Source organism: Muscardinus avellanarius (genome assembly GCF_963383645.1).
Source record: "Muscardinus avellanarius genome assembly, chromosome: 8".
NCBI lineage: Eukaryota > Metazoa > Chordata > Mammalia > Rodentia > Gliridae > Muscardinus > Muscardinus avellanarius.
In genome coordinates, this window is record NC_137794.1 from 25212248 (window position 1) to 25239391 (window position 27144).

The 27144-nt window shown below is 36.7% G+C and overlaps 1 protein-coding gene across 1 annotated transcript in view; it reads left to right on the top strand.

Moving 5' to 3' along the window:
* COL19A1 (collagen type XIX alpha 1 chain) overlaps positions 1-27144 on the top strand; it is a gene marked incomplete at both ends in the record, with an annotated part of 383978 nt that overhangs the window by 13024 nt on the left and 343810 nt on the right. The window contains 2 exons of the mRNA XM_080699922.1: positions 4107-4181; positions 5042-5141. Coding sequence (XP_080556048.1) covers positions 4107-4181; positions 5042-5141 — 175 coding nt within the window. The remainder of the gene's footprint in view (positions 1-4106; positions 4182-5041; positions 5142-27144) is intronic.

The following is a 27144-nucleotide window of genomic DNA, read 5'->3' on the forward strand; positions in this document are numbered from 1 at the left end:
TGCTATATGTTACAAAGATTTGAATCTTACATATAAAATGGTCTAATAGTCATTTATGGTCATAAAATATGATCAGATTTTAGTGTTTTATTTATTTTACAAAAATTATATTTAGATTAAAATATTTCCTCATAGAGATGCTGTCTTCCTCCTTTTAAGTATTACACTAAAGTCAATAAATATTAAAATGTGCAATGCAATGTTTACCAAAATCAAAACATAGAACGCTTCCAGAACTTCCGGAAGGTTTCTGTGGACTTACTCCTAATTAACACCCCACCAAGGAACCACTGCCTACATGGATTAGTTGTGCAATATCTTGAACTTTATATAAATGGAACTAAACAGTCTGTATTTTAGAAGGAATTATATTTTCCACTTTATATTCGTGAGATTCATCCAGTGGTTATAGGTGTCATTCATTCATTTTTTATTCCTGTACAGTTTTTCTTGTATATGCCTCAATTTATTCTCTTTGTCTTTACATGCTAATGTGTATATTTTATTTTAACATATTTTTATCGGTGCATCATAACCACATGTCATAATGAGTTCCAGAGTGATAGAGACATACTATTTTTGCTGTCATTTCTAATTTCCGAGATAGAGAATTCATATATATTTAGCTTTAGTAAGTACTGCTAGTTTTCTGACATGGTGGTACTAATTTCCATTACTACCAGCAATGTAGGATGTATCTTCTTTTTTTTCTTTCTTCTCTTCTGTGGTACAAGGGATTGAATCAAAGAGTGATCTATCTCTGAACCACCTCAGCCCTTTATATTTTGAAACAGTCTTGCTAGGTTTCTGAGAGTCTTGCTAAGTTGCTAAGGCTGGTCTGGAACCTGCTATTCTTCTGTCTCAACCTCCCAAGTACTGGGGTTACAGGTGTGGGCCACCATGCCTGGCTGAGTTGTTGTTTTCATAAAGAAATACTTATATAGATATTGTTGGAAATGTTGAATTCCATTCACTCCTCATTACATCCTTAGCAATATTAGGTGCTACTTGTCCTTTGACTTTAGCCATTTAATGATCTTTTTGGTGATTTTTACCGTGCATTTCCTTCATTCCTAATGATGCTTAAAACCTTTTAACGTTTGGCTTAACATTTGTGTATTCTTTTGTACAGTGCTTTTTCACTAAAATAAGCATCTCAATCTTTTTTATGATAGGTGGAAACAAGTTTGTATTCTGAATATGATACTTTATTAGACATATGCATTACAAATACTTTTTTCTAGTTAATGGCTTGCTGTTTAACTCCTCTAATGTTGCCTGGTTAATAGAGATTTTAATTTCAGTGAAGCCCTATTTATCAATTTTTGTTTGTGATTCATGCTTTCTGTGTTCCTTAAATAATCTCTGCTGCTGGGAATGGTGGCACACGCTTGTAATCCCAGCATTTGGGAGGCGGAAACTGGAGGATCGCGGTTCACGGACAACTTCAGCTACTTAGTGAGGCCCTTCGCAACTCAGTGAGACCCTGTTTCAAAATACAGAATTAAAAAAAAAATAGGGCAGAGGGTGTAGCTCGGAGGTAGAATGCCCCTGGGTTCTATCCCCAGACCCGCAAAAACAAAACAAAACAAAAAAAAACAACCTTTACTACTCCAAGTTCATGAAGATTTCCTTCTACCTGCATCTACTTTATTGTTTTAGTTTTCACATTTGTGATCATTTCTTACCAATTTTTGTGCCTAATGTGAAGTAAGGATCGAGATTCTGTGTGTTTCTATTCAGGTGACCAGCATCATTTATCAAAAAGACCATCCTTTGCCCCCTGAACTGCAGTGGTCCTTTTGCAGTAAATAAGACTAGATGTGCTTGAGCCTGTTTTGAACACTCCACTCTGTTCTATTTATTTATTTTTCTATGTATACACTAACTCCACATTGTAAAACTTTATTATATATGATAGTTTAAGTTTTCTGAGTTGTTCTTCAATTTTGCTTTAAGATATCTTAGTATGTTTTTCATAGTTCTGTATTAATTTGAGAATCAGTTTGTCAGCATCTCTCTCTCTCTCTTACACACACACACACACACACACACACACACACTCACACACACTCTAACCAACTGGGATGTTAATTGGCACTGCACTGAGTCTAAAGATAAAACCAAGAATTGACACCTTAACAATAGTGAGTCTTCAAGTCTAAATACTTGGTTTATGCCTTCATTTATATAGTATCCAATTTTATAAAAAAATCAATGTTCTCTTGTGTTTAGGGCAAAGATCTTAAATGAGATACTTATTTTTTATAAAAATTACTGTGAATTCAAATAAAAATTGATAATGTTTACAAAATATTCAATGACTTTTCCATTATAGGATTTCCATCATGTTAAGATATTCAAAACAGGAGTTTCCAAAGTAGCTAAGCAACCTCTCAAATTACAAATTGTATATTCTAAACTTATATTACAGTTTATTTCTTCTTACTTCTAAATCTAATTAAGAAATAGCACTATTTATAATATTATTTATTCTTCTGATTAAATATAAGGACCGTGCTTTGTCACCAGCCCCAAGGTCTCTAATTTATCTGTCAAATGGAGCTGAGCAGCTCAGTAGTTGAATGGGAGGGCCAACAATTTCCACTTCCATAGAGCAGAAGATTGGTTTGATTTTAATCGGTTTATCTCCTGTCTATATTTAAAAAACTTTTGGGCCGGGCATGGTGGCGCATGATTGTAATCCCCGCGCTTGGGAGGCAGAGACAGGAGGATCGCGCTGGTTCAGAGCCAGCCTCGCTGGCTTAAGAGACCCTGTTTCCAAATAAAAAATATAAAAAATAGGTCTGGGAGTGTAGCCCGGAGATAAAAGGGCTTCCAGGAACCCCAGTACCAAAAAAAAAAAAAACCCAAACCTTTTAAATTATGAAACCCAAACATAAATTTTAGACATGGAAAATTCAACTCATGAGTTGCCAAAATATTGAATCAATTTAGTTTAATATCTCTCCTAGCTGTCTGGTTATATAGTTACCTTGGCACAATCCAAAAATTGGCTGCAATTTTGTGTGAATTAACAATTATATTTATAGCATCTAACCAGAATTAAGTTTAAATATATCCTTGATTTTCAAAAATTGGTGTATATAAGTACTGTATTACTATAATGTAGTAGTATTGAACTGTGAATGAAGACTAGTTTTACTCTTTATTTCTTTGAATATTGCCAAATCTTTGGTATGAAATTAATACTTTCTTAATGATTTTATCTCATTTTTTAAATTATAGACTACTTTTGTATGGCAAAGAACTTTGATTTTTGGCTGTAAACTTTTAGTTATTTCCATTAATATTTTAAAATTGTATCTCCTGACACAAAAACTGAATCAAAGTTATATTAAAATTTAGTAGTAATTCTTTAGTTTAATTTCAAGGCATACTTTGGATATGAAAGTTTAATGATGCTGTTAAGGCAATATCCTAACTTCAAATGTCTAGGAACAATTAGAATTTTCGACTAATACCAATAATGAGGCATCTAACATTAACAGGTGCTCACTATGTGTCAGGCAGTATTCTAAGCACTTCACATAAAACTACATGAAACCCTCACAGACAAGCTGTGAGGTGGGTAAAAATACCCTTTTCCTCACTTTATAGAAATTTAATAAAATGATTCCATTTGTTTTCATTATCATTTTTATATTAGGTTTCTGACTGTGTGGTAGGATTCAAATTTATTTGAAAAAAATATGTGGAAGCTAAGGGGAAATCAGAATACAATAGAGACTGCAAGGAGGAGTGGTCACCTCAGTGGAGTGGTGAGGGAGGTCTGGGGAGGGGGGAGGGGGAGGGGGAGGGAGGAATGATGAAGGAAACACTTCAGTTGACATCATGAACATATACAGACTTATCAATGCCAACCTCAATATCATGTATGGCGAAGGGGAGCGATTGGGGTAGGCCCCAGGAGTGGGTAGGGAGCTCCCCAAGGGCTTTGTGCATGTATGCTTCTACCACTCTGAACTTCATTATGATGGGAGATTACAATGCACCAATAAAAAATTTTTAAAATGAAAATTTTAAATTAGAAAAACTTGGATGGAAAATAAGTTACAAATAACTTATATTTCTTTTTTAAATAGAAAATGCATGCCCTATACTGAGAACAGAGAGATATCAGTTTGCACGAGACAGCCGAAATAAACTTGAAGTTTCAGGTAAGCATTTTAATCCTTTGTAAAATAGAATTTTGTGTGAAATTATCACCAACTATACAATACCTTGTAGGTGATTCTTTGACATTGTAATTTAAGATCATAACATTTACATGGAAATTAAAAGCAGGTGATAGAGAAATGCGTGCTGTGAGAGGAGCTCTCTATTGTTTAAGATTAATAACACCTCAACCTGTAGGAAATATATTTAAAATGATAAAAGATGTATCCACTGCAGAAATGTGAAAGAGGAAAGAAACTTTATAAGAAGACCTTACAATCCAGATATAGTCATAAGTGCCATTTTGGTATAATATTTTTATCTTTCTTTCTCATTCTCCTCCTCCTTCTCCCTCCCTTTCTCTCTCTCTCTCTCTCTCTCTCTCTCACACACACACACACATGCCTATACTACATTTGAATTCACATCAGTGTATATTCTCTTAAAGCATTATTTTGTAAAAGGCTGTTTAGACTTCAAATGAATAACTATACTAATTTTTTCTAAATTTTTGTCTTTATACTCTTCAGAGATGCTAAAATGAGTTATTCTATTTAGAATAATCCCTTGATCAAACGAAATTAATATTTGAGCCTTTTGAAATGTATTTCTGAATTTTTCTTCAGAAAGATGGCTACACATTCTGTGTGAAAAATGAATTTCATCCTCCTATGAATTCTCCTATTCCCTGAAAGGAGAAAAATAAAATCAAGAAATTCTGTTCATTCCAAACAGCAGGATTTTATTCAAAGTAAATCAGTCTATAGATAAGCACAACAAAACTCCTGCTTAAAAATCAGTATTTCTCAGTATATTAAATTTAATAAAACTGCTGGATTACATAATGTGTCACATTTTACAGGTTTCGATTTAGGAGAAAGCTTTTCTCTGAGACGTGCATTTTGTGAAGGGGATAAAACCTGCTTCAAGTTAGGAAGTGTACTTCTTATTAGAGACACTGTGTAAGTAAAATAATTTTCTTTATATTTTAATAATGCTACATAAACTATTTTATAAGGATATTCTAAATAATTTGTTTAATAAATACAAAAGCTTCTCACTAGTGTTACACTTACTTAAATGTTATGATAAATGTTCTGATTATGTACTTTTATTAATAAAAATCTTTGCAATGTGATCTTGGTTCTATGGTGTATATACCTTGACATGTATGGAAGCATAATATCTAGAGAATGTTAATTGTACATTTCTGAAGAAATATTTATTTATTTATTTATTTTTTATTTTTATTTTTTGGTGGTACTGGGGTTCCTGGAAGCCCTTCTACCTCCGGGCTACACTCCCAGACCTATTTTTTATACTTTTTTATTTGGAAACAGGGTCTCCTAAGCCAGCGCGCACGGCTGGCTTCGAACCTGCGCGATCCTCCTGTCTCTGCCTCCCAAGCGCGGGGATTACAAGCGTGTGCCACCACGCCCGGCCGAAATATTTATTTTTAAAGTAGATATAACCAATATTAAACTCTAAATGTGAACTTTAACACTGAAGATATGAAGATATGAAGTCTATCAGAGACAAAAGTCTGACAATCATTGTATTTATTTCCACATTTACCATCCTTCCCAAGCAATTAAAAGAATTTAGTCTGATATACTGTGTAGAGTATAAAGAAAAACATTTTGACTTTTTATTTTTACCTTTATACTCATTTCATCATAAATGAATTTACCATTTTTCCTTTGTTATTTTGCTTTTATTTATTCTATGGAAATACCTAGAATGTTTTTTAAGACAATTACTTGCCTTCTAAGTAGTGACAATCGGAACTGCATAGGGCGATAATTTCTTATATAGTTGGCAGTATGTTGAGGATAAATTGGTAGTAGTTCAGAAAATTGAGCCATCAGGAAGGCATGTGGCATACAGGTCCATATTAATTCCTTGAGTTCAACACATTCTTATGTAGGAATACACTGCAGGGAGAATAGTGTCTACCTTCCATTGGTTCAATATTCAATGTAGATGTTTCATGGGGACACACATATGAATGTCTTCATTTCCTAATGGGTTGCCTAATATTTATTTATTTATTTATTTATTTATTTATATTTATTGTGGTACTGGGGGTGGAACCCAGGGGCTTTTCTACCTCCAGGCTATCCTCCCACTTTCTTCTTGGGAATGATTTTATTTTTTGTATTTATTTTATACCTTTAGTGGTATATCCTAACTATACATCATGGTGAGATTCAAAATGATATAAATATATATGCACACAGCCCTTAGTGTGCTTCTCTAGGCATCCTACCTCACGTCCCTCTTCTCTCTTTCCTATGTGTTAGTGATATTGGTAGTGATGCTTTCATATTTGGAGAAAAGTTTCTTTAAAACCTCCTATTTTGTGATATGTTAGGTAATTTTAATTTGATGACATGGTTCCTTAAAAATAAACTGCTCAAGCTGGGTGTGGTAAACTAGTAGTAGATAGCTGCTTCAATGAATTTAGAAAAAGCAATACAATTTGTTCCAAAAAATAAGATACAGTTTTTCTTCCTGCTGATTTAATCCCATGTAATTCTGGCCAGGTGGCAAAAGGATTGGAGTGAAATCTTTTAAAATTCATTGGACTTCTATAAGAGAAGACTTGGCTAATTTTAAGTAACTACACTGGAAAACTTGTTGTGACTTTTAGGCAATTCTAGTCCTCTTTGAATCTATGAGATTATAAGTATTAGACATGACTCGTAATTAATTTTCTGGCCCGTGGCTCTAAATCACTATACAACCCCTGGGCAATCAATGCAAGTGAATTCTCTGACCCATGGCGCAGAACCCTGGGACCTGTACTGCAGGAAGCTGGAGGGTGTCGGGTTAAGCTGGCTAGTGAGTGTCAAGCAGCTTGGCTCAGATCCACTTACATTTCAATCGCTGTGCCAAGTGTGCTTGGGTGCTTCCCTTACATGAGGCCATTTTGATTTTTCAATGAGACTGGAGTAAAGTTGCAGCTATTTATATATTTGTAAGTAAGCTGCTTTGTGGAGTCAGCATGGGAAAAGCAGATGATATTTTATATGGAAAGTGGGGATGATTTCTGTGCCTGAACTTGCTTTTAGTGTTCTGGCTTATTCCAGGTGAGAGTCATGTGGGAAGAGACCCAAGGAGTGTGTTGTCAGATCCATCTCGATCACCTGGCTGCCTTGCGCGTGGCTCACTGTGGGATTCACAGAGGCCGCGTGGAAGGGCCTTCCAGATGAACATGCTCGACACGGAGAGGTGGCACAGGCTCAGGGGCAGCTGAGGAATTTGATGTGTTTTGCTTTGTTTTAAATTCATATTTATTTCTTGAGTATTCCTTGGGATGACAAAGGGTAACTAGTCTGTGTTTTTAAAAGATTCTGGGAGGCATGCTATCTAGTTTTCTAGATATGTCTTTTTAGAGGAAAATTTCTTGGCTTTGTGTATCTACAAGAATCCCTGGTTATGTGAAAGAAATTAATTCATTACTTTTATACATATTGAGAGCTTTATTTCATAAGTTCATTCTTTGATTACTTTTAAATGTGTTTAGGCAATTATCAGGGAAAAGTGATAAATACATAAGCACAGCACTATTGTCTTGGTGTGAGCGCATTCCAATATATCTTTCCTTAGTTGCTTTTATAGAAACTGACGTCAAGAGAAATGGCATAGTATTGAATATTTTTAAAAATTGTAAATATTGAGTTGCTGTGTACTGCTGATCCTGAAAGGGCAGCATACTCTTAGCTTTATTGGCCAATGGAGAAATCAATTTCAAAAATACTAGGGAAGTAAATTTTCTGATTTACTATTGAATTAAAGTTTGATAGGTAGTCTTATTTGTCAGGCTTTTGATTATTGGTGGTTGTTTGGGATACTGTGTTGAGAAGGATTCTAAAGGGCTATGACGTGCTCAGGTGCATTCCAAGACCATTGCCTCTCTAAGCTAAGATGGTGCTTGCAAGCTGTGGCGATTGCAATTGAAGCTATTCCTCAGAATGAGAGAAATGAGACTATGTATAAAAAATAACCAACACAAATTAATTTTTTTACGATTTTATGATTTTTTTTGTGGTACTGGGGATGGAACCCAGGGGCCCTCTACCTCTGGGCTACACTCCCAGACCTATTTTATATTTTATTTGGAGACGGGGTCTCTTAAGCCAGCTGAGGCTAGCTTCGAACTTGCATGATCCTCCTGTCTCAGCCTCCCAAGCGCAGGGATTACAAGCGTGCGCCACCACGCCCAGCTCGATTTTATGAATTTGGATAATGTATCTAGACACAGTGACATGAATGACAGATATGGTCCCCTTGGCATCTGTTAGAGCTAGACAACTCTCCAGTGAAGAATTGTCTTCTTTCTCTGGCTCTCTTTTTAAACTGGTGGTTGCGTACACTAAATAGCTTAATAGCTTTACATAGAAGAAAAGAGACAGCTGGTGAGACTGGACTGGGAGTGACTAGAGGCTAGGGGCAGCAGGTGGGAAGCAGTGATGGGGAAAGGTTGGTCAGTGGGCACTAAGTTACTTAAGAAGCAGCAAGATTTTCTGGTGGGCTACTGCACAGTAGGGTGAGTATCGACAGCAATGAAGCACTGTGCATTTCAAAGAACTAGAAGAAAGGATTTTGAAAGTTTTGACTATAATGAAATTATAAATGAGGAAATAGATATGTTTAACCTGATCTAAACATTCACAATGCATACAATGTATCCAAACATTACATAGTACCTCATTTATATATACATATATATGTATATATATAAAATTATATATAATTTTTTTGCAGTACTGGGAATGGAACCCAGGGGCATTCTACCTCTGACCTACACCACCAGACCTATTTTTTATTCCTTATTTTGAAACAGGGTCTCACTAAGTTGCAAAGGGCCTAAGTAGCTGAGGCTGACCGCTAACTGCATGTGATCCTCCTGTCTCAACCTCCCTAATTCTGGGATTGCAAGCATGTGCCACCATGCCCGGCTATAATTATATTTTATGTATAAGTTAAAAATAAATTTTAAAGACAACTGAAAAGTTTTAAAAAATGCCACTCACTCAACAACAAGGACGTACAATTTTGAAAATTTACAAAAATGATGTATGTACAAGTAAAAAAGTGAGCATGTCTCAAAAGAAAGAGACAGTTGATAGGAACTACTATAATTTGCATTTTATGCTTTTATAAAGATAAGCCTCAGCAAGTAGGAAGTCCTAAATTATATATTTGTGAGATGTGTAATGGTTTTTCAGGGCCTTTAAGGTTCTCTGGATTTTAGCAATTCCCTTGGAAATAATCCTAAAAATGAGGGAAGCTGTTATGTATATTATAGCATAATTTGCACCTTATCTTTGCTGCTGTTTCTTTATTTTTATTTTGAAACAGGGTCTTGCTAACTTTCTCAAGGCCTCACTAAATAGCAGAGGCTGGTCACAAACCTTCCATCCTCCAATCTCAGCCCCCCAAAGTACTGGGATGACAAGTGTACACCACAACGATGGCTCTTCACTACTGTGTGTGGCCTTTACATAACTTCTGGATTTTTATTATTATAAACAACACTATGACATACAGGATAATTGCTTTTATCGGTGCTTCGGATTATTTTTATAAGATTTATTTTTCAAAGTAAAAATTATTTTAGGGATCTTGATAGATAATACTCGTTATGTTCCATCGTGATCTTAACCATCTAGTTGACATAATCCCCAGTATCTTTAGTAGCTTTAGGCATTATGATTTTAAAATTTTGTGTTTTGCCTTTAAAAGTAACACTCATGCAATCACAACTAGAAGCTATAGTGTACCATATAAGTGTTTTATTTATTTTTTATTTATTTATTTATTTTTTTGGTACTGGGGGTGGAACCCAGAGGCTTTCTACCCCCTGGCTATCCTCCCAGACCTATTTTATATTTTATTTGGAAACAGGGTCTCGTGAAGTTGCTGAGAGCCTCACTAAGTAGCTGAGGCTTGCTTTGAACCTGTGCAATCCTCCTGTCTCAGCCTCCCAAGCACGGGGATTACAAGCGTGAGCCACCACACCTGGCCATATAAGTGTTTTAAAGGCTCCCATAATGTTTCTTTATATATACATAGATGTGTATGTGTGTTTCTATATATGTGTATATATATATTTTTTTATTGGTGCATTGTAGTCTCACATAACATAGTTCAGGATGATAGAGATACACGTGCACACAGAACTTTGTGAGCTTTCTCAGCTCCCCTCTTACTCCTTCCTCTTCTTCACACATGACACTGATATTGAGATTGGCATTTGTAATTTCATATGTGCTCATAACTTTAGTGAAAGTGTTTCTTCATTGATTGGTCAAAGAATGGATACAAGGTAATATTTATAAGTTACAGAAATCAATATAGTATAGACTAGAGCCTCTCATTTTATTCAGCAAGCATTTGTTGAGCTTCATGATGGACCAGCCTTTTACTAGGCATGGGGCTTCCTTTGGCCCGGAACCTGCTACAGAGATACACAGTGCAAGGAAAAGTTATATTTCCCTCTCGCTTTGTTTGGAGAAGCTGAGAGGTGATGCTTTCTGTTCACACTTAGGCTACGCGGTTTCAATCCCCTCCCTTCTCTTGTAAAAACCAAACTTGCTTAAGCATCATTTAGAAGGCCAGTTTTTATCCCTTCCCTCATAAGGGCTTATTTTCTAACCCATGTTTCATTTTTATCACTCTTCTTTGGGTCCTCTCCAAGTATTCAAAACCAGTTAACTGCAGAAGCTCAAAACTATGTTCAGAATTTTGATACTGAAGCTTCTAATTGCTGAATGTTTTAGGAGGATTACTTTAAAATTCCATTAAGCTAGAGAGAATGACTATTTATGTATCCCTTGGGTTTTCATCTGGCATTCTTTGATTTTTGTAGATAGCGTTTCCTATATAAGGACAAGTGACTTAGTTAAAAGGTTGTCCAGCTGTTTTCATGAGACTGACTGATTGTTACACATAATTCTTTACATCATCATTCTTAATTCTAGTTTGGAATACCAAGAATTTGAGGTGAGATACTAAGACATACATTCTTAACATGAAAAGAAAAACCTGTTAGGTTCACATTTACTGAGCTCTTCAAATCCAAACATGTAGCAAAAATATGTGTATTAGGTACAGCATATATATATATATATATATATATATATAATTTTTTTATAATATAAATTTTTTTGGTGGTACTGGGGTTCCTGGAAACCCTTCTACCTCCAGGCTACACTCCCAGACCTATTTAATATATTTTTTGAAGACAGGGTCTCTTAAGCCAGCGAGGTTGGCTTCGAACCTGCGTTATCCTCCTGTCTCCGCCTTCTAAGTGTGGGGATTGCAATCGTGCACCACCATGCCCGGCAGATACAGCATAATTTTAAAATTACCATTATATATACATTTTTAAGAATGAATGGAAATATTTAAGATTGCTTAATATAAAAAATGGCTACTAGGATGTAAAATAATGTGAAATCTTTTAGTTCAATATATTTTTTTTACAAATTTTGGAAATATTTTATATTATCATTGAATTTAAGTAAGTTATAATTTTTCTCTTCCATATTTCATGTATTTTAGTATTATTTTGTGAAAATAGAATGTATCAGCAATTGATTATACATGTAGAGATTTTATGACTTTCGTACCACCTTAACACACGTTTTTTGTTTTAATTGGGTTTGTATATATGTTCTATTAGCCTAAGAGATATAATTTTCTTTAAAAGGTGCAGAAAGTTTTTAAATTTTTATTTCAATTTTGAGTGCTAATGGACAAAATCTTATAAAATTAAAATATTTTATAAGTTACAAATGGAGATTCTGTAAATGTATTTATGTAATATTAATTTATGTTTAATATTTATCATTCAGTTCACAATTATGACTTTGTTATTACACTCAGTGTATTCTTAGCAATGAAATTACCAAAAAAAAAAAATAAAGACTCCCACTAAATGAAAATGAGAAGATGCAATTTAGTAACAAACTTACTTTCTAGCCTTAAATATATAAATTTGGTTTATAATTTATAATAATATTATTGCTATACTTAATATGATTTATATGATATTTATCTAAATATGTTATATAATATAGAATAACCTATTTTTATTTGTATTATATTATACATTTTATGTATTTATATAAGTTTTATAATATATAAAACAGGTTTTATTTTGGAGGAAAAAGGGTTTAGTTTCTTGTCTCATTGAAATAGGGGACCAAACACTAACATAGAGCTCATATTCACTAGCAGTGCAAGGTTTGTAGAGAGAAATGTGGATCTTGCCTGTGGAATGTATGATATCTTCCCTTGGGGCAAGAAATGAAAACAATTTTAATTCTAAGTTTGCAGTTAATGCTTTACGTGTTTAGAAGAGGACAAAATCCCTTGTGGATGGGATGATAAGAAAAACCCAAAGACTGGGATTTGAACTGGGTTTGAAAGACTTGAAGGAAATACCACGAGTCAGAGGTACATGGGGTAGGGAGAAGAAAATATCCTTGTGAGCAGATACCACGAATGAGGTAATGAAGCCGTGGTGGTTAAGATATGGAAAAATGTAACAAATATTACAGGAGAAGACTGCTCTACTAGAAAAACACTAGCAACTCAATTTATTCATATCAAAAGTGATTTTTCTCATGTTTTTCTCATGATTTTTCTCATGTTTCTGGACATTACCTACCCTGAGAAAATTTTAAAGAATGATAATTTTTCCCACAACATCCAAATGTTTTAAATTCTTGTGACAATCTGTGGTCATTAAAAATTGGTAATGGGCTTCTTGAAAAATATAATTTGAGCTGGATATGGTGATGCACATACCTGTAATCTCAGGTTTTGGGAGACTGAACCAGGAGAGCCTGCCCCTACGACTTAGAGGAAGGAGGATGTATTAGCTCAGTTAATTTGGAGATCTTGAAGGTTAGTCTATGTCAGGCTGAGTCTTTGGAGCTCAGGGCCTGGTGGCAGGAAGCAGAGACAGACAGACAGCGCGAGGCTCTGCTCCCACATGGCAGAAGTGAAAGTAGATAGACAGCTCCAGCTGGCAAGGAACTTCAAAGACAAAAGCACAGAGCCCAGGGCCATACCCCCAAGGACCCACCTTCTCCAACCACACCCTACCTACCTACCTAGGTTATCACCCAGCAAATTCATCAGATTGGATTTATCCACTGGCAAAATTACACTCCTCGTGAGTTAATTACATCAGCTTTGAATCTTAATGCATGAGCAGGGGACATTCTATATGTAACCAAAACAAACCCTATGGAGATTTACCCTTCAAAGCAGCTAGTGACCACTGTCCTGTGTCCATGCCAGTGGCCTAAGCTTTGATTGAAATTGCCTTTGTGATCTCATTTCTCTAGCTCTGTCATACCTTTGTCTGCCTTTTCTGCTCATCAGAATCCTATGTATCCTACAAAGCTTAGTACATATCTTACCTTCAACATGCATTCCTCACTAATGACCTCCATCAAATTTATTTCATGTTTTGTGTGGTGCATTTTTCTATTATTTATACACAATTTTGATCTCTTTCTGGCTTGTATCACTTAAGTGTTCCCAAGTTTCATTCACATGAGGGTTCAAATGATGGCATGTCAATGCCAGACCTACATTATTGACTCCTACTCTCTCTTCCTGTATAATTATAGAAGCTCAGCTCCCGCTTAAAGGCTATGCATGCTTTTTTCTGGGAGCCACATGGTGCTCCCATGTGTTAATGTTCATAACAAGTACAATTCTTGGTTTGGTTCCTGTTTTCTAATCTCTTTGTCAAAGCACATTACCCTGCCTTTGCTGAGTCTTCTCTATGAAAGTGCTACTTTGCGAGATTCAGCCAGCCTCTGCTCCTGGCTGCTCATCCTCAGTTCTCAGGCACCAGAATTTCCCCGGAGCATGTGTGCTTTGGAGAGTAGTGACAGGAATCTAAATACCTTCTCTCTAAATCCCCTGAGGGATCACTGCTTTGACACAGAGCCTCACAGAGTACTTAGTAAGTATATTTCTTAGGAAGGCATTATGGCACTGGCCTGTAATACCTGTTACACTTAGGAGGCGGAGATAGGAGGAACGCCCCCTCAGAACTTAGTAAGGTCCTCATAAAATTAGCAAGATTCTGTTTCCAGATTAAAAGAATAAATTTAGAGGTATAACTCAGAGGTCAAATATTCCTAGGTTCAATCTCCAGCACCACACACACACACACACACACACACACACACACACACACACACAAACAACAACAGTAATAATTCTATCAATTCTTGGCTCTTCTTCTGTGGGGCTCAAAAGCTAGTAGATGTGAACACTAGATAATCTTTTTTTATTATCCTCATGACTCCTAGCTCTCTTTTGATTTGCTCAAGATAAGAATATAAAATTCTGTTGCTTCAAAAGTTTATCTAAAAAAAAAGATTTCACAACACAATGTCACAAGTATTCTAAGTTGAGCTTTGATGCCAATAAATAAACTCTAAGGGAGAATTTCAGTCAGGTCCTACATGATAATGAACACTTAGAGAGAATTGGAGATTGAGTAAAGACAAAATCCCTGCCATTGAGTTATTTCTGTCTAGTCTGACAGATAGACCAATAATGATCTATTGTGGAATGTGTTAGCAATTTTTAGATTCATGTGTGATAAACTCTGGGAAAACAGACGAAGCCAGGAAAAGCCTCTCTGAGGAGGGAAATAGTTGCCTCTTGGAGTAGGAATTTGCCAGCAGAGCCAGGAGCCGATGTGTTCTGGCCATTAGAGGGATTGTCGTGGTGGTTTTAAAGGTCATAGCAGTTTGAGAGACACTGGGAAATGCTGTGTGGTTAGTGGACGCAGGTGCCAGCGCGTCTGGGTGCTGAGAAGGCTGGACATGTGGCTACTGTGAAAGGCCATAAATGCTGCCTTCAGGGGTTTGAACTTTATTCATCTAAAAAAATGAAGGCATGTAAGTAACAGCAAACATCTGAAAAAAAAATCATCCAAATATATACCACTGGGAAAATTAAACTTTGAGTTACGTCTGGGACCTTTCAAACTGATTCTGAAACAGGACCTGAGCCCCAGACCCTAGAGGGGGATATCAAATCCAGAGGACCCTTGGGAGAAGGATTTGGTTTGGCTCAGGTATTTTGCTCTTTAGGGGTAGGGAGAACTTGAAAAAATAATTTTTAAAAGAGGCTCCATTTATGAAGAGCAGCTTCCCTAATTCACCCTCAACTTTTTATCAGAAAGATATCTACCAGGAGAGCTGGTTTTCAATAGGAAGTGATATACAATGCCACTAGAACAAGGGTTAATCAGAACAGGCGAGAGATTGTTAGACGGTCCATCTAAGCTTTGTTTTCCCATTAACAACCTATCTGTCTGCATCCCCTCAGCAAACACAAAAAGGCTAAGATTTCAGAGCCTGTGGCTGTGCAGCTCCAACATCACCAGCCAGCCTGGAGGGAGGGTGTTTCGAAACCCGCCCTCCCTGCCAGCCAAATTGCTTGTAATGCGACAGGTGATGGTGAATGTCAGCTGGGATAGAAATGACTTACTATAAACTCCGAGCATCTAGCACTTCACTCTCAGGAAATGTAACTTGTATCATATTTCCCTTCCTGGAAGATATTCAGCAAGTCAGAGGCCCCATTGATACTTGTAAATACGGAAGTTCTTCCTAAACCTGGCCTCACACTTCTTCAGAATGAAATAATTAATTTGGAAGCTAGTTCTTGATATTTAAAAATAGATTTTTTCCATTTGGTTATTTCACTTTAAAATAAAAAATAAACAAAGTTCAGTCTTGTTAAATATGATCTGGAAAACTCACTTTAGCTAGCTCTCTACCAAAATAGCACTTTGTAAAAAAGGGCTTTGCTTCAAGGTTTATGCCATGAGCTAGTTGAAGAATTACCTCTGTAACATTTGTAATTCAGAACTAACTTTTTAAACACTTTGCTGTCTGAAATATATTGCGCTTAATTTTTGGAACATCACTAGCAAAATGAAATTTCTCTTAAATAATTGTATACTTTGCTTTCTAGTTTATGAGCACTGAAATTGTGAAAGGTTGTTAATTTTTGTTCTTTCTTATATTTAACTCCTTGCCTCCCATTCCTTTTTATATAGTTATGCTAAAAAACAAAAAAATAAACTAGTAATAGTAATAAGGTTTTTTCCTAATCCATTCTTATTCCATTGTTTGGTTTTATCTTTTATTTTTTCGATATGTGAGACAAAGATGTAACCTGTCACATTACAAACAGGTTATTTTAGGAATCCTGAACAAATACATCGAATTGAACTTTCTGTACAATGAAATTACTAATTACTTAATATTCTAATATGCAAACAAATTTCTGGGCTTTACTATAGTGTTTATTTCTCTTGACAACAAACAACCAGAACCTAGTTGTGGAGAATAAATTCAATTTATTCCTCACTCCCACTGTTCCATAAAACAACTCTGTCAATAAGCATTAACATGTACCTTAAAAACACAAATTATTTTTTAAAATGTTCTGATTTTCCCTGGATTTGCCATACTTGCAGGGCTAACTTCAAGTTAGCACTTGGAAGCAAGGCGAAAGGCAAAGTTTATCCTCTTAAAGCTATTCTTCATGGCTTCTTACTCAGTAGACAGCTGAGATTACCCTCTATGTATTCAGTGGATATTCTCTGTTCCTGAGAGAACAGACACTTCACCTTTATTAAGTTAAATTTCAGTGTAGCAATGTCAGGCAATGGTTTTACAAATCAGGAGATGAATGAAAAGGAGTTTATACCAGCCTATATGCATGGAAAAAATTAACATAGAATCTGGACAAAGTAATTTCCTTCTTTACAAAATCATTTGAGACAGCAGGATTTATTATCATTATTCTCACATTTAAGAGAATTGCTCATCTTGTATATACTGCTCTTGTATACTTGCATCTCACTACTTCCTAAAAATGGTACTCACTTTATGTTTTATTGGCACATTGTAGTTACACATCTTAATAGGGTACAAGATGATAGAGGCATACATGCACACATCAGTCATTTAGCCCTTCCCTCCCCATTCCCTCCCCCTCCCTCTTTCTTATGTATGGCTTAGTGATTAACTTTGATATGTTTGCGAATGTACACTATGTACATTAGGGAATTTTTCTCTTCCCCCTCAGTTAGATTGCCTTATTTGCTCACCTATAGTTTCTCCTTTTTCATCTAGAGTTCCTTTTATCTTTTTAAATTTTTTATTGGTGCATTGTAACATGCATTTTAATGGAGTACAAGATGGTAGAGGCATACATGCACCCATCATCCAATTAGCCCTTACCCAATTCCTGCCCCCTTCCCTCCCCTTCCCTCCTTTTCATGTTTGGCTTAGTGATTGAGTTTGATATGTTTGTGAATGTACATCATATACATTAGAGAATTTCCCTCTTCCCTCCTCCCATCTCTCTTAGTTAGGTGACCTTATTTGGTATCTATTCTATCTCTTTCTTCATCTAGAGTTCCTCCTATCTCCTATGTCCCATTTTCTCCCTAGCTTTCACATGTTAGGCAAAGTATCTAATTTCTTGTTCTTTTTGTGACTGACTAATCTCACTTAGCACGTGTTTTCGTTTCATCCATTTCCCTTATGGCTGAGTAGAATTCCATTGTCTACATATCTTGTAATTTTGTAATCTATTCATTTGTTGATGGGCATCTTGGCTGATTTCATAGTTTGGCAATGGTTAATTGTGCAGCTATGCATATAAATATACATGCATTACTTTAGTAGTTTTATTTCCAGTCTTTTAGGTAGATACCCAGAGGTGGTATTGCTGGAACATATGGTAAGTTCATTCCCTTTCTTCTGAGGATCCTCCATACTGTTTTCCAAAGTGGTTGCACTAATTTGCCATCCCACCAACAATATACTAAGAGTTTCCACTTTTCCACATCTTCGGCAGCATTTCTAGTTGTTTGTGTTTTGAATGATTGCCATTCTAGTTGGAGTTAGGTGAAATCTCAGCGGAGTTTTGATTTGCATCTCTCTGACTACTAATGATGTTGAGCATTTTTTCATGCATTTATTGGCCATATGAATATCCTCTTTTGTGAAGTGTCTATTTAGCTCACTTGCCCATTTTTGATTGAGTTATTTGTTTTCTTATCTGTGGGTTTCCTGAGTTCTCTGTATGTTCTAAATATTAGTCCTCTCTCAGAAGAGTAGGTGGCAAAAAATTTCTCCCATTCTGTTGGCTTTCTATTGGGGTTGTTGATAGTTTCTTTTGCTTTACAGAAGCTCTTCAGTTTAATGCAATCCCAGGTATTGATCCACCTTTTAGTTTGTTGTACCTTTTGGGTCTTTTTTAGAAAGTTTTTATCTGTGCCTATGTGTTGCAGTGTTGGACCTATGCACTCTTCAAGGAGCGTCAAGGTCTCTGGTCTAATTTTCAAGTCTTTAATCCATCTTGAATTGACTCTTGTGCAGGGTGAGAAAGTGGGGTTTATTTTCATTTTTCTGCATATGGTTAACCAGTTTTGCCAAAACCATTTGTTGAAGAGGTTACCTTTTTTCCAGTGTATGTTTTTGGCCCCTTTGTCAAAAATCAATTGGCTGTAAGTGTGTGGATTTGTTTCTGAATCTTCTTTTCTGGTGTTCACTTTAAAATATATGTATTTGGCAAAAGTCTCTACTATTTAAAAAAAACAATCTCTAAAGAATAGATAAACATTATTCCTGATTAGTTTTCACCTTCTTTAGCATGTATACCTTTCTTAAAACCCAACAGATAATAATCTCTATTTTAAAGATATTGCTTTGTTTTGCAATACTTCCTGATCTGTGCTCAAAATATCATTAGGGGAAGGAACTGTTATAAGTTACCCCTCAGGGATTTGTATACCTAAGATGTACAAATGTCATAATGAATACTTCTCTTGGAACCCCAAAATATGATTCATTGTTGTTAATGTTATAGTGATTGCAAACATTTTGATTATCTATTTATTGAAATTAGCATTTTATACTTATTTACATCTTCTCCAGTTCTCATAAAAACAGAAACTTTTCTTCTGCTACAGACTTCCAAAAGATTACCTTTAAGTCAGATTGGTAACAATAAGAGGAATTTTATTCTTAACTAAGAGGATGTAGGCGATTTGATATACTGAAAAAACCTGACCTTGGAATTAAGAGTCACAAATATAAGCTGCATCTTGACCTTTGTCTGGCACAGTGTTGGTGAGATGGTTATTTAAATTCTGTGGTTTTAGTTTCTCATTTATGAAGATGGTTGATCTAAATTACTAGCAAGTTTCCTTTTAGCTTTAGAAGTATAAAACTACAGGAAATTATTACATGTGGTTTCTTATTACTGAAATATTTCCAAGAACTGGAAGACTTTTGCTGAATGATGCTCTTGGTGACATTTTCATGAAATAGCTATTATGTTTTGCTATAGCCTGCAGAGATTTTAAATTTCTTTTTTAAAATAAGAAGTAGATATGCTTATTCTTGGACTTCCTTTATTTCAAAGATTTTTATTAACCTGGTCTACCAATCACACAAGACTTTTTCCACCCATTTTCTATTTTTCTTCTGAATGGGATGCCACAGAGTCCCAAAGGGCCTTGACTTTAAGATATTATGGGAGCTAACATAGATTCTCTGCTGAATCTAAGAGTTTAACACCTACCGGGACTGGTCATAGGCATTTTGTGGGTTTTCTGTGAATGACACAAATTTTTATGAATGCTTCCACTATGCCCGGTCACAGCGTAGATGCTTGATTTATAGCAGCAAGCCTGGCAGGGGGCCTGCTTTCATGAAAATCACTTTCTAGTAGCTGGCAATGGGCAATAAATATATAAACTAATAAAGTCTTTGAAACTCAGAGAATTACAAGCCTATGAGGAAATGTATTAGATGGTAACTGGTGTGAAGACAACTTTAGACTATTCAGAGAAAATGACATTTGATGTGAGCTGAATGGTGAGATGAATCTTATTGAAATGATGGCCTCTGAGAAAGACTGTCCCGGAAGAGGGAACAAGAAGTACAAAGTCCTAAGGCCTCAGTGAGCCTGGTGTGTTCAAGGAACAAAACCCAAGTCATTGTGACTGGAGACTGGGTGTCACACAGAGACTGGAAGAGGAGATGATGTGTCCAAGGCAAGAGTACATTAGGCCCACAAACCCTGCCCAGGATGTGAATTTTATTCTCGGACACTTGGGATGCGTTTAAAAGGTCACAAGTAAGGGAAGGACCTGGTCTGATTTTAGAAGCTCTTTCTAACTCAGATGTTCAGGCTGGCCTGGAAGGGAGGGGACAGAAAAGGATGGTTAAGACACTGCATCAGGCATCCTGGGAGAGATGGTAGCAACTTGGACAGGATGGTGGTAGCAGAGACAGAAAAGTGGACAGAATAAGGACTTAATTGGGTGATAGACAGAGTGAGACCTGCCAGTGGATAGTTTGGGGATAATAAAGAAAGTCAAGAATCAAGAATGACTTCTAGGAATTTGGCTGGAGCCAAAAATAGAGTATTTTAAACTTCATTCTCCATAGTCAAGGGTGTTTTCTGCTCTGTATTTATTCCTCTCTCACTCTATCGTCCCTCTGAAAACTTCCTTCCTTTAAAATAATCTCTGCATATCTCTGCCTTGTGCTTTCTTAGGTGAGAACTACTTACTAGACAACTTGTTAGTAATGTGTGACTGGCTTGGGGAACTATTTTAATCTTAATAGAGCATGTGTTTTATAAACACAAGCATTTTTCAGAGAAAAGAGAGTTCTAGTAGTGGAATATTAACTATTTTGGCTTTTAGTGAAAGCACTTCAAAATGAGGGAGAAATATTGGCACCTTCCAACATGTTTTGAGTTTATACCACATATCCAAAAGACTTTGGATGCGCAATTCCATTTAATAACAATCATACATACATAGAGAATTAAATGCTTTTTCTCCACCTCATGCCAAGATATTTCTTGCAGCACAGAAACCTTTTAAATTTATCATTTTATCTACATTTTCTAACAGTTTAAAATAAATTCCTAGCCGGGCGTGGTGGCGCACGCTTGTAATCCCTGTGCTTGGGAGGCAGAGACAGGAGGATCATGCAGGTTCGAAGCCAGCCACACGCGCTGGCTTAGGAGACCCTGTTTCCAAATAAAAATGTAAAAATAGGTCTGGGAGTGTAGCCCGGAGGTAGAAGGGCTTCCAGGAACCCTAGTACCACCAAAAAAAAAAAAAAAAATTCCTAGTAGGAAGATTTAAAAATTGTTTTTATTGGTGCATTGTAGTCATGCATACATCTTAATGAAGTACAAGATGGTAGAGGCATATATGCACACATCATCCAATTAGCCCTTACCCAAATCTCACCCCATTACCTCCCTCCTCCCTCCTTCTCAGGATTGGGTTAATGATTGACTTTGATATGTTTGTGAATGTACATCACGTACATTAGGGAATTTCTCTCTTCTCCCTCCCACCCTCCTCAATTAGGTCGCCTTATTTGCTCACCTATAGTTTCTCCTTCTTCATTGAGAGTTCCTCCATTTCCTCCCTAGCTTCCCTGTGTTAGGGAGAACATCTGATTTATTTTTTGCGACTGACTAATCTCACTTAGCATAATGTTCTCCAGTTCCATCCATTTCCCTGTAAATGATGTAACTGTGTTCTTTACGGCTGAATAAAATTCCATTGTGTACGTAGCCTGTACAACAAATGGTGTTGGCAAAACTAGTTAACCATATGCAGAAAAATGAAAATAAACTCCACTTTCTCACCCTGCACAAGAGTCAATTCAAGATGGATTAAAGACTTGAAAATTAGACCAGAGACCTTGACGCTCCTTGAAGGGTGCATAGGTCCAACACTGCAACACATAGGCACTGGTAAAAACTTTCTCAACAAGACCCAAAAAGTACAAGAAACTAAAAGGTGAATCATTATCTGGGACTGCATTAAATTGAAGAGAGCCAACAGAATGGGAGAAATTTTTTGTCACCTACTCTTCTGTGAGAGGACTAATATTTAGAATATACAGAGAACTCAGGAAACTCACAGTTAAGAAAACAAATGACTCAATCAAAAATGCTCAAGTGAACTAAATAGATACTTCACAAAAGAGGTAATTCATATGGCCAATAAATACATGAAAAAATGTTCAACATCATTAGCAGTCAGAGAGATGCAAATCAAAACTCTCTTGAGATTTCACCTAACTCCAACTAGAATGGCAATCATTCAAAACACAAACAACAAATGCTGGCAAGGAGGTGGAAAAATGTAAATTATTTTTTTTGGGGGGGTGGTACTGGGGTTCCTGGAAACCCTTCTACCTCCAGGCTACACTCCCAGACCTATTTTATACTTTTTATTTGGAAACAGGGTCTCTTAAGCCTGCATGGCTGGCTTCAAACCTGCGTGATCCTCCTGTCTCCACTTCCCAAGCATGAGTGGGAATTCTAATACATTGTTGGTGGGATGGAAAATTGTACAACCACTTTGGAAGACAGTATGGAGGATCCTCAGAAGAATGGGAATGAACTTAGCATATGATCCAGCAATACGACCTCTGGGTATCTACCTAAAAGAATGATAATCAAACTACCAAACTAATACATGTTCATAGCTGCACAATTCACCACCACCAAACTATGGAACCAGCCAAGATGTCCATCAATAGATGAAAGAAAGGATTTTTAAGTGATAAGGTGAGAAAAAAGGGGTCAGAAAGGTAAAAGGAATACAGTGTGTGTGTGGGGGGGGAAGTCTGTGTTATTTTTTCTTTATGTCTGCCCTTGAAGAATGTGCAGTTAACTTGTAGCTCATTTTGTTTATATATTTATTTAAGTAGTGGGGATTAAACCTAGGAGCATTCTACCTCTCCTATACCCCCAGACTGTATTTCTTTTTTAACAGGGTCTTGCTATGTTTCTGGGAGTCTCACTATTTGCTGAGGCAGTTCTCAAACCCATGATCCTCCTGTCTTAGTCTCCCAAGTACTGGGATTCCAGGCCTTATTTCATTATAATGTAAGTTAGGATTATTTAGTATAGGTCATAGGTTTATTTAATATAGGTAAGGATTGCTTTTTCCCAAAATGAAAATAGTTGTGGAGTGTGTGTGTGTGTGTGTGTGTGTGTGTGTGTGTATGTATGTATGTGTGTGTCTGGCATTAGGACTTGAAAAGGGACATTCTAACTCTGAGCTATACTCCCAGCCTATTATTTTATTTATCTATTTATAAATTGTGTCTCACTTTGTTACCACATGCTAACCTCAAAACTGTGCCCCCCCTGTCTCAGGCTCCCAAGTACTGGGATTACAGATGTGTGCCATTATGCCTGGAGTAATTTTTTTTAATGATCATTACCACAATTCATGTCCCTAGTAAAACTTGAGAAAGTATATAAAATATAAAGTAAAATCTAATTTTAACATCAAGAGGGAAGCAGTATAATTTTTATTTTAAAAATTAATTTTTTGGGGGGTCAAAGCTTCACTGGTACTGATTCACATATCTGAAAATTGCTTTTTGCCATAACCAGTCAACTTAAGGAGGCCTTTTTTTATCTTTTACTATTTCCCTTCAATTTGATACAATTTCCTTCCACTTTATGATTAAATAGAGGGCCGTGCATAGAGACCATCAGAGCAAATGGAAACCACAGTTGAAGACACATCAATGACAAGACTTCAAAGCCACTGCAGACCTCGTAGAGCACTAGCCTGGCTCTCAGTGGCTTCCTTGGCATCTTGGGATAATTTGGAAGGACTTTAGTTTTGTTCTCCATGTCTTTTATTTAGTCATATTTTAAAAATATTGAATTTACATTGAACATTGTTAGTTTGATATACCTGTGCCCTCAGTGATCCATGAGTATTTAGGTAATTTTTATTAATGTGAAAACCATTTTTTACTCCATTAATCTGTACAACTTCAATGCACCAATAAAAAAAGGAAAAAAGTAAAAGTGGGCAATGGGGAATTAATAAGTTACATTAAATATAATTTAATAAATTATATTTAATGTAGGTTAACATTAATTGATAGTTGAATTTTACATTTATGATACTGAACTAGAGACAAAGCATATAAAATGGAGGAAAGTCAGAAATTGAGAATTTCTAGCTTGGCATGCATGCGTGCACACACATAGTTATTTATTGAGCAAGGATCAACAATATTTCTTAACGGAGTATCACTGAATAAGCAATAGATAGGATGGGATTTCTTATAGGAAATTACACTCCATTCAGAACATGGATCTCTGGGACATAGCAAGCTGTCATTATATCTCTCTGGTAACAGACCAGTAATTCAATATGGCCTCTTTTATAATAGGAACTTTGGCAAAAACCAGAGAAATCATTCTGTGTCACATTAAGTGCTTGTGCTTGTGTGATATCAACAAGAATCACTGCTAGTAAGAGTAGTAGTAAGTATTAAAATATCATTTAAAAATTGTATCTTAATCTGTCATACTTCTGGATCTCTCATTTATTTAACAAATATTTATGGAGTGCCTTATTAGAGCTGCCCTTAGGTGTTGTCGGAGAGCAAAGGGATAATAAACATTGTTCTTGCCATCAAAACCCTTGGGATCTCAATAGGAGCTGTGACAGTTGCCTGTGTCACTATAATCCTGAGAAGAAAGTCATTTTCATTGTTTTTTGTTTTGTTACAAACTACTTTAAAATTTAGTGGCTTAAATTGAAATTTTTTTTCTAAAGGATTTCAGAAAATCTACTTTAACATAAAATAATAAAAACAGGCAAAAATCAAAATCAAAATTTCCTGAAATCTGTATATGAACCAAGGGATTAGAATAATTTAATGAATGCTGATTCAAGAAAAAGGAGCTCAGCAAGGTGAGATGGTGCAAACTTGTAATCCTAGTACTTGAGAGGCTGAGACAGGATGATTGCAGGTTTGCGGCCAGCCTCGTCTATTTAGTGAGGTCCTCCTCAACTTAGTGAGACCCTGTTTCATAATAAAGAATACAAACTAGGGTTGGGGATGTAGCTTGGAGGTTCCATCCCTAATACTGCAAAAAAAAAAAAAAAAAGAAGAAGGAAAGAAAGAAAGAAAGAAAGAAAGAAAGAAAGAAGGAAAGGAAAAGAAAGCCTTAGTAAGACTAGCAGGCTTTGTGGCATTTTAATTTCTTTTATTCCCATCTCTCTTCCCCAACACACTGGCAGGCTGGAGCCAGCTGGCAAAAGTATGGGTTCCAAAGAGAGGCGTGAGGATGAAAGAATTTTTAATTCTAATGTGGCGGGTGGGGGGGCACCAGCCTACTATCTCTACTGGCCGACCCCTGCTCCTGGGTCAATATCTCTACTGGTCGACCCCTACTCCTGGGTCAGTATTCTCTATTGGGCCGACCCATTATATTCAAAGAAGACTATGCCTGTCTTAGGTTGTTTCCTTCAGGTATCAAGGATTACCTGTCTTTTGATAAGCTGTATATCCTGTTTTAGGTTTCCTTGTCCCAAGGAAATCTTACCCATCATTGGCTACCAGCCTCTTAAATGGGGGTACTTTTCAAACATAAATTGTGCACTTCTGCTAAATAAAAATGTTTTCACTTTGTCTAAGACCACACTTTGTCCCAAATCTCCAATAAACAAGGTATTGGGAGTATCAGGTAAAATAGGTATTTCAGTAAGACATTTCCTCCAATTTATCACGTCCCTAAGGCTCCATCCTGCAGAGCCCCAGAAAAGAAGACACAAACGCCGAGTCTGTTGATGATGCCTCCTCTTTAATGCTTCCCACTCAATGCGCACAGCAGGCAAATATATATCAGTCTCATAACCTCTCCCTCATCACTCCACCAACCCCAAGCTTCCCACAGCTAGGGCATGCACATTTCTAACCCTCTCATAGGTGGGCTGGTGGTAGCACGAGGCGCTGCGTCACTGATCATCCATAGGGCGCCTGATAGGGCTCACTGCGCAGGCTCAGGGCACCCCAGCCTCGTGAGCCTCGTGACTTGGCTGCAAGCCTAGGCGCCATCTTGAGTCCACGCTGGCAACAAGCCTGGGTGCCATCTCGGTCCAGCCGAGTGGGCCCCGACATCTCCCCCTTTTTGTTTTATTAAAAATAAGGCTCGGGATCGTGCCTGTCTTAGGTTGTCGACCCTCAAGGATCATTCTTACCCGTCTTTGGGAGAACAATAGCATGATTGTTTCCCTGTCTTAGGTTGATATGATCCCGGGGACGATCTTACCGGTCTTTGACTACCGATCCAGCATATTGAGCCAAACCTGAGGAGATGAGCCAACATCAAGGACTGCCATAGCTTGCACCAATATGCGCTGTTGTTGCAGTGTGCGTTGTCGAGTTCGCCTGATATATCCAACCAGGAAACAGCATGCTACCACCAGCAAGAATGCTCAGAATGCCATGCCACCCCAATCTTTTAAGAAACCCAATGTTCCATGTATCAAGTCCATCCATTGTTGTACTGTGGCGACTTCTACACGGGTAGAATTAATTGCAACGATAGATGCTCGAAGCTCAATCATGGCATGTTCAAATTCATGGCTCCAAGTTCCTAGAAGCATCTTGCTTAATTGACGAGACAAATTGCCTGCATGGGAGAAATTTTAATACTGCACATACGTTATACATAATCCAGATAATTTATGAATACATGGTACCATGGCCATTTGCCCCAGAATGTCAACCTGTTCTTGTAACAGGTCTACTCTTTGATTTACCATTAATATGCCAGCTTTAAGTTGCCCATTTATTTGAGCTTGCTGATCCATGGCAGTAGCCACATGTGAGGATAGAGCATTCATAGTGGCTGCAGTATTTATAGATGTCACCAAAGCGGCAGCAGCTGTAACTGCCGCAGCCACAGAGGCCACAATTACAGCAATAAGAGCAGAAATTCCAAAGTCTCTCTTTTCTCGTTTCAGCAAAACTGGAAGGGAATTTACATTCACTCGTATTGGCCAAGGAACTGCTATAGGCATTG